Below are 16,546 nucleotides of genomic sequence, written 5' to 3'. Positions count from 1 at the left end.
GAGCTCAGTTGAGCCGAAACGTTACCTTGATATGTGGGCTGAATAAACTCACTACCACTTGAACGATTTACTATGGAGTGCTGCCTTTATTTGGAATGAATATTGGTTTTGGTTTTATATTTTTTTTTCACTCTAAAAAGCACCTGAAAAATTGCTCAAAAATGCTTGAAAGACTCTATCTGTTCATTTAAAAGAACACTTTGCAATTCGTACATTAAGGCCTTGTTCACATATTCCGTATTTGGTCAGTATTTTACATCAGTATTTTTAAGCCAAAATCAGGAGTGGAACAATCAGAGGAATAGTATAATAGAAATATGTGCACCACTTCCCTACATTCAGGGCCGTATTTAGAGTTTATCCGGCCCTAGTCACTTTTAGTGTTGCCTCCCCATTGATGAGTATGACTTAAGACACCTTTACATTTAGCGATGCACCAGCGATCCGACCCGGGCTGGATCGCTGGTGCATCGCTAAATGATCACTAGTGAGCTGTCACACAGGCAGACCTCACAGCGATGCAGCAGCGACGCAGCACATGATACTCACCTTTCACACACAGTGATCCTGATGTCCTCCCGCCCACCTCCACGCATCGCTCGTCGGCACCAGCAGGAAGCCCAGCAGGAAGCGCCCGACGAGAAATGGAGCCGGACATTCTCGTGCGATCAGCGATGGACAGCGGGGGAGCTGGTCGTAGGTAAGTATCACACATAGCGATATCGCTAGCGATATCGCTATAACGTCACAAAATCGGTGATGTTATAGCGATATTGCTATGTGTAAAACCCCCTTAAGGCTGGAGTCACACTAGTGAGGAATACGGACAAGTACTATGCAAGAAAAAAAATCGCATAACACTCGGACCAGTAGCGGTGGCAAGTGGGGTAATAGTTGGGGGTTAATGTCACCTTTGTATTGTAAGATGACATTATACCCGGCTTAGTAATGGAGAGATATCAATAAGACACCTATCCAAATCTATTACTAATCCTACAGTTGTTACAGGTTAAATATAAACACAGCCAGAAAAAGTCTTTTAATGAAATAAAACAATAAACACAGTTTGCAAACTTTTTTAAACAGAGCGGGCCCGGTCTCTCCTGCTAGAGCTGAAGCTGCCGCCGGCTGTGTGAGTAATTATGCATCACGATTACTGTGTTATTTGCAGGCGAGTCTGACTGCCTGGCTGGGACTAGTAGTTGTACACCAAGCACTGCACAACTGAACTGGACACAACATTCTCTGCACCATCCTCCCCCGCAGCTGCTCCATCAGCACTGTCTGTCTCAGGGCAGTGGGCACTGAACTGAACTTTGCGCCACAGCGAGGAGGGGGTGGGGCCTGCAGTGTGACATGTTTCCTCTTCCTCTCTGTGCAGTACAGACAGTGACACGTGGGATCCGAGAGCCCCGAAGCAGCCGGAAGACGTAGGTGGGAGTGAGGGTGGGCGGATTGTTATTAGGTGGGCGGGCTCCCGGACTATATGTGAAAAAAAAAAAAACAACCTTGCTCAGATGGCGCATTCTCCCGCCCTAGGCACACGCCCTCAAGTGCCTAGTGGCAAATACGGCCATGCCTACATTTTTCACCCACTCCTGGTTTTGTCTGACAAATACTAATGTAAAATACTGACCAAATACTGAATATGTGAATGTGGCCTAAGTCTTTTGAGCATTGTTCTTCTGTTTTAGGTTTTGGAAAATGCCTGATGGGGAAAAAAAAATGTAATTTCTTTGAAGTGATTCCTAATGAAATCTGCTCCAAACTAAACACTGTCCTACCAAAATGCTGCAAAAGATGCTTCAGAAAAAAACTCTTCCAAAATGCTTCAAAAACTCTTAAAATAGCTTTAAGAAACAATAAAATTCCTCCAAAACCACAACAAAGACAGATGGCATTTCCTGAAGCAGTTTCTACTAGAACACTTAGTTTTTGACTGACTCAAAAAAAAATAAAAAATTCTGTGCACATACCCAAAGTGCTGTGCTCATAAGTACAGGGTGGGCCATTGGACACTTTGCTAAAATTTGACTGAGAACCACAGAAGACCTGTGCTAATAATGATACCAGTCGCCAGATTTAAACATGTCTGGCAATGGTGACTGGATCATTTGTTCTTGAGATTAGACTTTTATCAAGGGAATATATATGGTCCAGCTCAATCCACGGATTAAAATAGAAACCTTTATTATAGATACATTAAAATGTTTCTGAATTATATACAGTGCAGTGAGAAACTTCAACTTGTGTAGTACTTGTGTTTTCGGATATGAAGATACAACTATTTCTCTCTGAAGCAGAAATTTAAGTATTAACTTCTGGCACATGGGTGTGCGCCTTCTAGAGCAAATTTCTTAAATAATTAAGTTTCCAAGTTGATTGAAATCTAAGCTGGTCTCAGGGCTGAAAATGACTGGCAAAACACTAATTGTACTAATAAAGTAACATGAAAAGTTGAGTGGCAAGTTCTCATCACTGGAGTTTGCCTTGGGTGCTGGGGTATGCACCGTGTATTGCAGATGCTTGAGTGACATGTTCGCATCCCTGCACCCGCATGTTTCAGGTCTGCTATACAGCCACAAATATGTAGGGGTTGGCTGACATACACAGGCAATCACCGCATGTTTTGTGACTATCTAATAGCCGAAAAACATGTGGGTTTGGGGACGCGAACATACAGTGGGAAAAAGAAGTATTTAGTCAGCCACCAATTGTGCAAGTTCTCCCACTTAAAAAGATGAGAGAGGCCTGTAATTGACATCATAGGTAGAGCACAACTATGAGAGTCAAAATGAGAAAACAAATCCAAAAAATCACCTTGTCTGATTTGGTAAGATTTATTTTTCAAATTATAGTGGAATATAGGTAGTTGGATACCTAAAAACATGAAAGTTTTCTGGCTCTCACAGATCTGTAACTTCTTATTTAAGAGCCTCCTCTGTCCTCCACTCATTACCTGTAGTAATGGCACCTGTTTGAACTTGTTATCAGTATAAAAGACCCCTTTCCACAAACTCAAACAGTCACACTACAAACTCCACTATGGTGAAAACCAAAGAGCTATCGAAGGACACCAGAAACAAAATTGTAGCTCTGCACCAGGCTGGGAAGACTGAATCGGCAATGGGCAAGCAGCTTGGTGTGATGAAATCAACTTAGGGAGAAACAATAAGAAAATGGAAGACATACAAGACCACTGATGATCTCCCTCGATCTGGGGCTCCACGCAAGATCTCACACCGTGTGGTCAAAATGATCACAAGAACAGTGAGTAAAAATCCCAGAACCACAGGGGGGACCTAGTGAATGACCTGCATAGAGCTGAGACCACCATAACAAAGGCTACCATCAGGAACACAATACGCCGCCAGGGACTCAGATCCTGCAGTGCCAGACATGTCCCCCTGCTTAAGCCAGTACATGTCCGGGCCCATCAGAAATTTGCATTTGGATTATCCAGAAGAGTATTGGGAGAATATCATATGGTCTGATGAAACAAAAGTAGAACTGTTTGGTAGAAACAAAACTCAGTGTATGGAGGCGACAGAATGCTGAGTTGCATCCAAAGAACAAACTATCTACTGTGAAGCATGGGGGTGGCAACATCATGCTTTGGGACTGTTTCTCTGCAAAGGAACAAAGATGACTGATCCGTGTACATGAAAGAATGAGTGGGGCCATGTATCGTGAGATTTTGAGTGCAAACATCCTTCCATCAGCAAGGGCATTGAAGATGAAACATGGATGAGTCTTTCAGCATGATAATGATCCCAAGCACACCGCCAGGGCAACAATGGAGTGGCTTCGCAAGAAGCATATGAAGGTCCTGGAGTGGCATAGCCAGTCTCCAGATATCAACCCCATAGAAAACCTTTGGAGGGATTGGAAAATCCATTATTTTCCATCATAATTTGAAAACTAAATCTTGCCAAATCAGACAAGGTGATTTTCTGGATTTGTTTTCTTATTTTGACTCTCATAGTTGTGGTCTATCTATGATATCATTTACGGGCCTCTCTGTTCTTTTTAAGTGGGAGAAGTTGCACAATCGGTGGCTGACTAAATACTTTTTTCCCCACTGTATCATTCAAGCACCCACGATACTCGGTGCATAGCAGAGAAGGCTATGCAAACTCCAGTAACGAGAACTTGCGCTCATCACTAGTGGCTAGCACTAAAATATTGTATTGCAATGCACTCCACAATATGAAACCATGCAGCAAAAACTAATCAGAATTATATGAGTGATATGACATGTGAAATGTGTGTTACACAAAAAAATACAATGTTCAGTAGGTTCTATTCTATTCATTTTTTTAGTTTGTTATACATTATTCCTTTTTGGAATATTATTCTCATTGTGAAGTTTTATAGTCTATACGGTATCTCTCACATTTAGCTTTAACTTTAATTTCTATATTTTTCATAGTATTGTTCACATTTAGTGGTTTCTTAACCATATTTGATTGTTGTTCATTATCAAGTTTTTGCTTGTTAGGTGTTATATTTAAGTGGTTATGAAGCCTGCAGTCCTTTGGCTGTTGTTATGGGGTCTTTTGTATGTATGAGTCATAGCTGCTCTCTTGGGGTAATTTTGGTCAGCCGGCCGCTCCTGGTAATGTTTTAACACTGTTCCATGCTTTCGGCCATTTGTGGATAATGGCTCTCACTGTGGTTCGCTGGAGTCCCAAGGCTTGAGAAATGTCTGCTAGAATAGAATAGAATAGACCGATAGATCTCAATTACTTTGTATTTCATTTGTTCCAGAATTTATTTGGATTGCGGCATGATGTCTAGCTTTTGAGAATCTTTTGGTATACTTCACTTTGTCACGCAGGTGTTAGGAATCTGTGTCCTGCCATACTTATGCAGAGATCCAGATCCTCACATTTGTCTCCAGAGGCTAAGACTTTTCAGCCAGCTTCTGAGCATGCTCCTGGAATTGGAGTTCAGGAGTCAGGTGCTCAGGTCCTGCTCCTGATTCCGTTGGTTCAGCTCAGGGCTCTGGAGATTTCCGGAAGGTCCCGGTCACTATAAAAGGTGCGCATGGCTGTTCCGCCATGCGCTAGTATTTTTCATACTTGCTGCTGTGTGTTTGGTATTGGATGCTTGGACTGGTGAATGACTTATTATGAAACCCCTTCCCTCTGATATTACGATTGTGTGAGTGATTGGGCAGCCACCAGTAGCAGCGCTAGCGCCAGCACGCTCCAGCAATACCTTTTGCAGCAGCTAAGCATCCTGCATTGCGCCAGCATCTTTGCAGCGCCTTGCTTGCGGCTCTGTTCACGCCGCGCTGCGATTGTAGCCTCCTGGGTGTCTGCAGTTGCGACACCTCGTACCTTATTTTTTACGGTAGGTCTGTAGGGGATAGTCCTAGTGTTTAAGGCTATTTCTGTGACCTTTAATACCGTGTCCACATCGCTGAAGTCTGTGACCCTATACAGACTCAGCGGTATTTATGTTTTTGTTGGCAGCTCTGTGCATATAACAGAGTCTGCTTTAGTGCACGGAGTGCAGCTAAAACCCTGTGTACATTACCGCCTGAGTGCCCTGCCTCTTTTAGCAGCGGTTACCCCATCTACCGCACGGTGGACCCCGAGCGGTGAACGCACTTTATTTTAATTTTATTTAGTGCGTTCCACCACTCATAACATAATTCTAGCTCCAAGGTCTGGCTAGTGATGGCAGATCAGCAGCAGCTGTTACAGCTTGTGCGTCAGATCGAGGCTCGTCTTGCTACTCTTGAGAGGTCTCTCGCAGCTGCGCAGGCTACAGATGCTGCCGTCCAGGCACTCACAGATGCGGTAGGACATATGTCCATGTCCGCCCTTGCACCGACAGTTACCCGCCTCCCGTTGCCCGATAAATATGCTGGGGATGGCGCCTCCTGTTGGGGTTTTATCAGCCAGTGCTCGATACAACTGGAGCTGCTGGCTGCGCAATTCCCTACGGAGCGGGCCAAGGTGGCTTTTGTTATCTCCCTACTGTCGGGGAAGGCGCTGGAATGGGCTATGCCTCTGTGGGAGCGTGGTGACCCCGAGATTCGGTCCATGGCTAACTTGCTAACTGCCATCAGGCAAGTTTTTCTCAGTGCTCGAGTCACGCATGATACGTCCCTGCAGTTACTCGCCCTTACTCAGGGGTCACTCTCAGTTAGCCAGTATGCCGTCCGTTTTCGGACACTGGCGTCCGAGTTGAAATGGTCTGACAAGGCCCTAATCCCCATTTTTTGGCGAGGTCTAGCGGAGCATGTGAAGGATGCTCTCTCCACTAGAGAGATTCCCACTAGCTTGGAAGAGCTAATCTCAGTCTCCTCACGCATCGATCTCCGTTTTTCGTAACGCGGTATGGAGCAAGCTCACTCCAAGCGCAAATCCGTTTCTGCTCCCAAATTTTTTGTACCCCTTGAGCTAGACGAGCTGGAGGTTCTACCTCCTGAGCCCATGGAGGTGTCTCGCACCAACTTTAATACAGACTCTGACCAGGAATCCATCTGCGGTTGTCACCATGTCTGTGCGGTTTCTCCGGAAGCCAGCTTCCCGCAAAGGTCAGAGTCTGAACTGGCTAGCGAGACCTTTATCCCTCCTCATCTCAGAGCTCAGGTGCTCGCATGGGCGCATGTGCCTAACACGCACCACCATCGGGGCTATATGCAGGTCTCAAAAATGTTGGCTGATGCGTATTGGTGGCCCCATAGAGCTCGGGACATAAAAAAATTTATTCAGGCTTGCACCTTATGTGCTCAGCCTAACCCTCCTAGGCAGAGGGTGGCGACATCTGCCGACACGCGGCAGCGTGCCTCTGTCACTCCCGCTCCTACTATCTCCCAAGTGTCCCTCTTGAAACCTGGTGACCTTGGTTCCTCTGATGCCTTCCAGGTGTCTTGGGTTACGGTAACTCCTACCTGGACACCAAGCTCGCCCTCGGACGAGTTTGAGCCCTATGCCACCGTAGGGCACAGGGTATGCGCCCGGAGGGCTCGGGGAGGAGGGGGCCTTAGGAGGGGGGTAATGTTAGGAATCTGTGTCCTGCCATACTTATGCAGAGATCCAGATCCTCACATTTGTCTCCAGAGGCTAAGTCCTTTCAGCCAGCTTCTGAGTATGCTCCTGGAATGAGCTCCCATTGGAGTTCAGAAGTCAGGTGCTCAGGTCCTGCTCCTGATTCCATTGGTTCAGCTCAGGGCTCTGGAGATTTCCGGAAGGTCCCGGTCACTATAAAAGGTGCGCATGGCTGTTCCGCCATGCGCTAGTATTTTTCATACTTGCTGCTGTGTGTTTGGTATTGGATGCTTGGACTGGTGAATGACTTATTATGAAACCCCTTCCCTCTGATATTACGATTGTGTGAGTGATTGGGCAGACACCAGTAGCAGCGCTAGCGCCAGCGCGCTCCAGCAATACCTTTTGCAGCAGCTAAGCGTCCTGCATTGCGCCAGCGTCTTTGCAGTGCCTTGCTTGCGGCTCTGTTCACGCCGCGCTGCGATTGCAGCCTCCCGGGTGTTCGCAGTTGCGACACCTCATACCTTATTTTTTACGGTAGGTCTGTAGGGGATAGTCCTGGTGTTTAAGCTATTTCTGTGACCTTTAATACCGTGTCCACATCGCTGAAGTCTGTGACCCTATACAGACTCAGCGGTATTTATGTTTTTGTTGGCAGCTCTGTGCATATAACAGAGTCTGCTTTAGTGCACGGAGTGCAGCTAAAACCCTGTGCACATTACCGCCTGAGTGCCCTGCCTCTTTTAGCAGCGGTTACCCCATCTACCGCACGGTGGACCCCGAGCGGTGAACGCACTTTATTTTAATTTTATTTAGTGCGTTCCTCCGCTCATAACAGCAGGTCCTATTTAAGTGATTTCTTGATTGAGAACAGGTGTGGCAGTAATCAGGCCTGGGTGTGGCTTGGGAATTTGAAAACAGCTTCCCAAAGATGTTATAAACCACAATTAATTTATGTTTTAAAGGGGGCAAGGACAATCACTTTTTCACATAGCGCCCTGTAAGTTTGGAGTTATTTTTTCATGAATAATAAAGACTTTCATTTAAAACTGCATTTTGTGTTTACTTGTGTTATCTATGGCTAATATTTAAATTTGTTTGATCTGAAACATATAAGTGTGACAAACATGCAAAAGATTAGGAAATCAGGTCGGGACACACACTTTTTCACACAACTGTACTGTATATCATAATTTTCCAATAATCCATTACCATGCTGTTTAAAACAGATTTTGACAACTCGTGTGGGAGAAGAACTAGTATTCCCTCAGTCCTTTTCTTCTGGAACATCCTACAGACTTTGGGACCGATTCAGTAAAACTGGTATCAATAATTATTTTGATTTTATAATTTGATATTTTGATTATTTATTTCTATATTTTGATGGATCAGAATTTAATAGACATGGTAATACATAATATGTGGGGGTGAGGGTTAATTTATTTATAATGACGAAAAAGAATAGAATATTTTTATTTTCATTCTATACTTCTTTTTACCTTCATTTTTTAGTCCCTGTCAGAGTTTGGGTCAAGTTTCATCTGAGTGTGATCCAATCGCAGCACAGTCGCAAAGAAGATGGCAAACTTATTTTCTCCATCTTCCTCATTGACATCTGAGTGCAGTCCTATGTTTCACACGCACCATTAGACTTGTATGGGTGTGCGTGATCCAAATATCGGAGCAACTCGCAACTTTCAGAGATTTTTTTCTCATGCTGAATAGGCATTAAAAAATAATCGCAGATTTGCACTGCACCATAGTATAACATTGAGCCCAGTGCTATCTGATAAAACTTTGTATAGAACTCGGCTGTGCCCTACACTCTTATAATCGAGCCCATAGAAACCGATAATTACGGTAAACACATCTCTCTTCTCCAAGAAAAGATGCTGGCTCTGCTCCTGCATCAAAAACAGGGATTTGACAAATGATGTATTAGGCTAGTTTCACACTAGCGTTTTTGGGCGCAGCGCACGGCCGCCGCTAAGCCCCACCCCCGGCCGCGCCCCCTCCGGTTAGTTCCTCCTCTGATCGCATGAGGCTGCATGCGATCAGCATATCCTATATTTAGCGTTGGATACCCTGATCGTGCGCTGACCATGCACTGGTCTTATTTTGCTGGCGCTGCGCCCTTTTGACGCTGCGCCCAACGCACAAAAACGCGCTGTGTTTTGCGTACAAAAATGCAACACAGCGTATTTTGTGCGCTGGGCGCAGCATCAACAGGGTGCAGTGCCAGCAAAATCAGACCAGCGCAAGGTCAGCGCACGATCAGTGTATCCAACGCTAAATATAGGATACGCTGATCGCATGCAGCCTCATGCGATCAGAGGAGGAGCTGACCGGAGGGGGAGTGGCCGGGGGCAGGGCTTAGCAGCATCCCTGCGCTGCACCCGAGAACGCTAGTGTGAAGCTAGCCTTAGTGTCTTATGTTGTGAAGGAGTTAATGGATCTACAGTATAATGAAGGTTTCTATATTTAATCTGTGGATTGACCTGGACATGTTCTAGTGACATTCAAGAGAAAGGTGCCGAACTCTCCTTATGGATACAGAACTGCTGGACAGATGAGCTTGCCCTATTTTGCTTTATTTGATTCTTCTGCTAAACCTAGTCTAACATAAATGTCTCCCTATCCTAAATAAAGAAAAATAAACACAATATGCAGTTTATTTGTATAATGATGTCCTTAGAAGGCACAGTACAGATATGTGAACACAGTGTGAGGATTTTTTTTAATGCACTTGCGACACTTTTATGTGCAAATTGCTATATTTCATTGTTTTAAATGCTTAAGGTAAAACTTCATGCCATGTTTTACAAGCAATTGCATTTTGACAAATCCTAACGTTGTGAAACATGCACACTGTCTGGATTCTGCTCTGTTGCCTGCTAGAGCAGTCGTAACATGATCATTCATACGTGTTATGCAAGCTTGCAGAGAAATAGCACTAGCTTCTCTTACTGCCTCTGTCATTGGAACAGAAACATTTAGGGTAGGTTCATATGAAGATATAAAAAAAATCAGTCATCCACAAAAGTGGGAACATTTCTCACTTCTATATTGTGCAATTTGTGTGCAGTTGGTATGCAATCCATGTTTTACATCAGCTATTAATCATTTAGAAAACCATCTACAGTTTCCTATGCTACAGAATTGTAATGTATCTGTAAAAGTCAGATGCTATAGTGCGTCATCCGTTTTTTTAAGCACCTACAGTCTCGATTGGTTGAGTCTCATCCGATTTACAGAAGAAACTAGTCCATGCTACAATTTTTTTCACACACAAAGATTCGTTCAGTAATAAAACATTGCTCATCTGCACTGCCCCATTGAATAACATTGGTCCAATTGCTGTCCTTTTTTTTCCAGCCAGCACTCGGACCGAAAATATGGTTGTGTGAACGAGCCCTGCATACGAGCGGTGATGTGACGTCTTTTTCAGCAGGCAAAAAGAGAGTATATTACACACTGTTAGTATTCAGCAAGATGTAGTCATATTCTGTAGAGTGAATGCAGAAATACCTTCCAGGTGTCTAAATCCCCTTTAAAAATTATGAGTAAAGAGAAATAGTTAATCTTTTGGGGTGAAGTATGACATGTTTCTAAAATTGCATTTCTATATAAAAGTTGCAAAAAAATTGGATGTTTTTAAACTGGTCATAGCTGTGGAACAAAGACATTTTTTATTGCAATAATTTTTAACATGCATAAGAAGTTGTAATTTATGCGACCAAACATTTTGTACACCGGATTTCCCACTCTATTTAAACACTGGAAAGTGTATCAATGAAAGTGCAAAAAGAAGCAATTTGACCAAAAAAAGTTGCTTTCACGTGCAAAATTTGATACATTGTTCTCAGGCTCATATTTAACATTGGGCACAATGGTAGAATTTACACCAGCGTTATCATTATTGTGGAAAAACATGGAGTGATGGAGTTGAAGTGAGTTCAAGATTTGGCTCAAATTATATAATTTTTGATAACTGTAGGCCAATATATTTTATCTATATAATCTGAGGATATCACTGGTGTACAGTGATTTTGGTGCCAACGATGTCTGAACGGTTTTATATTAAGTTTATGGTGCTCGTTAACAATATGACTTTGCTTTTGTTAGATTGGTTCTAGTATGAGTTATTTAATAGTTAATTAATTACAGTACAATTTTGGCTTCAAAAGTCACTTTTATAGCATTGTAAGCCTGCGAATTGAAATGCAAAATAATTCTATGGGATATTTTATTATATATGACATCGCTAAAGAGGCAAAAAGACCAAACGCTTTTGCATTTGTCACAACACACAATGGGGGAATTGGGGGAATGCATTATTTTCATTGATGAATTATCTCAAAAACTAGAACCAATTCAGCAAAAGTAATGAGATGTTTTAATTCAGCCCCCTCAAAATAGCCTAAATCCATTCTAAAAACCTTGGCACCTGAAAAAAAAATTCTCAATAGATGATGATTATTGGATTTGAATATGAAATCTAGGATTTTTTTTTTTTTTATAAAGAGAAAACTTCAGAAATACTTGTTTGTTATATTAGACATATTTAAGTATAGACTAAACACTAGATATTTACCATTGTTGCACCTAAGTTTCCAATAAGACTGGGTGGTGTTAAAAGATACAGTAGTCCAGCCGCCAGTAATGCCCCAAGACATTGAGCGGTGGTGTAAAATATTGCCTTAGCAAGTGATATATTCCTTGTGCACAGAAGTGCAATAGATACCGCTGGGTTTATATGACCACCACTTATGTGTCCAAAACAGTGCACCATTGTTGCAATGCCAAGTCCAAAGCACAGAGATACTTGTACTAGATCTATTTGTTGAGGGTTATCTGCTGTTCCCCAGTTGACTGTTGAACCAAGACCAAGAAATACAAAAATGAGAGTGGCAACAAATTCTCCAGACACAGCTTTCCAGAATGACTGCGTCCATACACCTTTAAAAGCTACCATATCGATTCTTCAGTGAGATTCCTGGCACATAAAAGAAGATTGTTATAAGATCCACCAAGCTCGATCTACAATCAATGGCATCTGTTGTAAAGCGGTAAATGAGAAATGAGAATTCAGTTTACATTATTCATTCTCTAAACATTCCAGAGATTTGGCACAAACAAAGCATGAGAGTATTTGGTCTAATAATCAATGTAGTTATAGAGATGGGATTGCTCAAGTAGCTTTTCCATACATGGCAAAAAGTCACTAGAAGAACATATAGTAGATAAATGATGAAAGAAATGATTGATCAGATGGTTACAAAGTCGTTAAACTATTCTCCACTGGGCCATGTCCAGGAAACGTATGTGATAAGAATAACAGGTAAATAGTTCCTGTCTGAAACCATAGAATTCATGGCAGTTACCAGTGGATCCACTAGCTCAGAAGAACAACCCAGCTACAGATAGACAGTACAGAGGCTGGAAGTGGTCTTTCTGCAAGAGACCCACTATAAAAACTTGGAAACATTCAGTTTGCAGAGAGACACTTTCCTACTTTTTACTTGGCACATAACAATAAAAAGCTATGTCTCTCTTATGCACCTGTCCAAATCTCCAAGTTACATAAAGACCCTGAGGATTGTCATATTGTTTTGGAGGGCGCATTTCCAGGTACATCTATTATTTTTTGTAACAACTATACCTAAAAAGTGCCCAAATACCCTTCCTGTATAAAATGCTAGATATTATTCAAAATCTATTACCAGCAGCCATGTGGTTTGGTGGTGATCTTAAAGCTCTCTTTTATGAAGTTATGGATATGCTCTCATTGAAGGAGGGTTTTCACCCTGCCCCTTCCAACTTGAAACCCTGTCCTGCCAGTCTAAGGGCAGCATGTATCAGGCACTGTATGAAAAAAACATATGTTACATTCCAGTTGGGGACCAAGTCACACTAGTGAGTAGTCGAAAAAGGCTGCCCCTTGCCTGTTCTTCCCATCTAGTCTCCTAAGTGACAGGTCTCTCCCTGTGTGCATGTATAGGGAAAGACTTGCCAGACATTGGTTGAGTGGAGAAACCACCAGTGACCAGCCTTTTTTGACTAATCAACTGTGCGGCTTGATTCCCAGCGGCTTTTAATGTAGCATTTCAGAGTTAAACATACCTGGTTGAGTTCTCTGTGGATTGGGCAGCATGTATCAGCTGTCAGGTTCCCTTTAATGACCAGAATAAAGATTTAAAAATATTATTTTTCACAATGTCTTGATGAGCCTTAGTAAACTACACGTCACCCTCTTGCAAGCGACTTTTCAAGAGTTTAGATATCTGTCTGGTTACAAAATAAACACCCTTTAAACACAGTCCCTCCCTCCGAATATGGTGCAGGTTCAGTGATATAACCCTTCTCAGGCAATTTTGGCCATACTTTAATATTAGAAACATTCTCAAAAGTCTCAAACTACAAAAAGTTAATCTGAGCAGATGTGAAGTGTAAATATTTCTGTCTTGCAGATAGCAATTAACCTGTAAATGCCATCTTATCATTCCATTGTCCTGATACGGACTTAAAATACTTGGCTATTTAGATAGAAAGTGACCCGGATGTACCCCACTTCTATATAATATTTGAAGACCAATAAGCGAGCTGACTAGTCTGAAATGCAGTGACATCACTGAGAGGAGGAGAAAACAGCACTTGATATCGGAGAGAGCGATGGTAAGGGAGTATATTAATACACAAAAACTACACACAATACACATACACACATTTAATGAAAAAAAAAATATTAATGGGAGAGTTTCTTAAATTATTTCACAAAAACTAAGTCAAAATACGAAAGCAGTGAGCGAAAAATTAAGTTCACCCTTACTGATTAAGACAGAAAGTGCCAGTAATCAAATGTGTGATAATCACCTCTATAAAACCACAAGAACTAAAAGGGCTTGTCCACTAACTGGATAACACCTTTTTAAATGAAGTATTCCCCCATCATGAAATAGAACCCCCATATACTCACCTCCCATATAGGCATCATTTCAGCGATGATGGCGTGGGGTCTACTGTAGATCGCATAACATTGTCATGCCTCATGAGCTCTGCAGCCAATCAACAGCCGCCATTGAATGCTCTCACTTCTTTCCACTTATCGGATATCCCCACCTTTGGAAAAACCTCGGAAAGGCAGAAGAAGTGAGAGAAGTCATTAGTGGCCACTGATTGGTTGCAGGGCTTATGTACAATAACAAAGTTCTAGGAGACCCAGCAGTGATATTGCTGTAATGGTGCTGCTACAGGAGGTGAGTAAGTGAAGCTTTTATTTTACAATGGGAACTACTTATTTAAAAAGGAGTTGTCCAGGTAGTGGAAACCTCTTAAATGCTATAAAAACAAAACATAAAACATAAGACTTTGTAGGCGAGGAAAAAAATGACTCTTGGAAGAAGAGGTAAAAACCAAAAGCGCAAAATTGGAAATTGGGGCGGTAAATTAAAATATTGAAGGATGCCAAATCATTTTCACCTAGTTAGAGGAAAACCTCTTCATATAATTTTCATACCTAGGCCATTAAATATGATTAAACATGTAAGAAAGAAAAGTCACACGCATTATCCACATTACATTAAAACTGATGAAGATTGTGTTGGTTGTAAATCACATTTCTACTACATCAAGAACACAGTATATATGTATCTTACTTTCTTAAACAAATGATATAAAAAGGTGTCAAATTGTAGAAAATGAGAAAAGGATTCTACTTCAGGATAACAACATACATATTTTCTCTGTACAAATCAATATTTATATATTGAATATTTCAGTTACATAATTAATAAATAGCATTTCGAATAATGGATTTTCTGTATATTTTACCTTGAATTCAGCGCTGCTTTACAATTCAGTTTTCCTTTTTATGAAAAGACTCTCTGCTTTTTAGTAATGTTACATGCGACAGCAAAAGATCATCCCTGGGTCCTCCCACAGCAGAGTTTGCCTCTGCCATCTCCTCCACCTCACCTTACTGCAAGTAATTACAGGTGAACACCTGCTCCACAGTTCTGAGACTGCATTTCTAGTAGATGACATTATAATAGATACAAGAGCTTCTCACTAAATTAGAATTTCTTAAAAAAGAGAATCTATGGGGTATTGTCAAGAGGAAGATGAGAGACACCAGACCCAACAATGCAGATGAGCTGAATGCTGCTATCAAAGCAACCTGGGCTTCCATAACACCTCAGCAGTGCCACAGGCTGATCGCCTCCATGCCATGCCTCATTGATGCAGTAACTGATGCAAAAGGAGTCTGACCAAGTATTGAGTGCATTTACTGAACATACATTTAAGTTTGCCAATATTTCACATTTTAAAATCATTTTTCAAGCTGGTGTTCTAAAGTATTCTAATTTACTGAGATAATGACTTTTGGGTTTTCATTGGCTGTAAGCCATAATCATCAACATTAACAGAAATAAACACTTGAAATAGATCACTCTGTAATGACTCTATATAATATATGATTTTCACTTTTAGTATTGACGAACTGAAATAAATTAACTTTTTGATGATATTCTAATTTAGTGAGAAACACTTGTATATATACGTATGTAATAAAAAAAATGTCATATTCCTGTTATAAATGTTACATCAATTTTACATTCTAACATTGAATAAAAAAATTAGCATGCAATATATTTAAAATTATTTGTTAATTATCACACATTGAAATTGCAACACCATGAAAGCAAAAGTGGTGAAATTATGGAACTCACAGGATGGATAGACATGTTTATGATATGTAAATGATGGAAAAATGGTAACTAAATTTCAAAACCTCTTAATTTATTCAGTATTGCGTATGAGCCTTATACACACATATAACCGCACTTACACACCTCATCATGTTTTCAATTAGGTCTTTAATGGTTGTTTGAGGAATATTATGCCACACTAAATGCACTTGGGCAAATCATCAGCTTCCTTTGCAATTGTTACGCTACAGATGTGCTTGATGGGAGACAAGTTCGGATATGCTGTAGGACATGGCGGTATGTTTTGGTAGTGCAGACTGCTCACAGGAGAACGAGCAACATGCAACCTTGTGTTTTCATTTTGAAAAACAGATCTTGAGACACTCTAGAAGAAAGTCCATACCACTGGATCCACAAGGATGAAGACTAGAGGGCTTCAGATTTTGCTCATTAGGCCCTCCCACACTATAAACTTAGAGTAAGGGCAGAGACACACTGGCGTATTTCTCCTGCAATAATCGCAGCGCACTGAACGGACTGGCCGGCACCTCTCCTGACCTGAGCATGACAGCATGATGGATTACTATGCAGCTGTCAAGCTCAGGTCAGTAGAGCAGACAGCCAGTGCGAGTTTTACAATGCGATTCTCGGACGAAAAATAGAGCAGTATGTCTCTGCCTTAAGACTGAAGTAATGTTCCCTCCTGAAGGCTACTTCATGGGGCTGCCCACCTAATCTACAGACCCAATCTCTGGCTATCACTGTATTGAAGGCAAAAGCGGGACATATCGCTAAAGATCACAGACCACCATTCCAGGTTCCATTGCCATC

At 41.7% G+C, this 16,546-nt stretch overlaps 1 protein-coding gene across 1 annotated transcript in view; it reads right to left on the bottom strand.

Moving 5' to 3' along the window:
• Positions 1–11,982, bottom strand: part of LOC141096902 (aquaporin-4-like) — a 48,478-nt gene extending 36,496 nt beyond the window's left edge. Inside the window, exon 1 of the mRNA XM_073583807.1 lies at positions 11,602–11,982. Coding sequence (XP_073439908.1) covers positions 11,602–11,982 — 381 coding nt within the window. The remainder of the gene's footprint in view (positions 1–11,601) is intronic.
• Between the last annotated feature and the right edge of the window lie 4,564 nt (positions 11,983–16,546).

The sequence above is a fragment of the Dendrobates tinctorius genome, unplaced genomic scaffold (genome assembly GCF_039654945.1).
Source record: "Dendrobates tinctorius isolate UK_male_01 unplaced genomic scaffold, ASM3965494v1 ptg000081l, whole genome shotgun sequence".
Lineage (NCBI taxonomy): Eukaryota > Metazoa > Chordata > Amphibia > Anura > Dendrobatidae > Dendrobates > Dendrobates tinctorius.
Note: the sequence above shows the minus strand (reverse complement) of the source record. Positions and strands in the feature narration are given on the sequence as shown.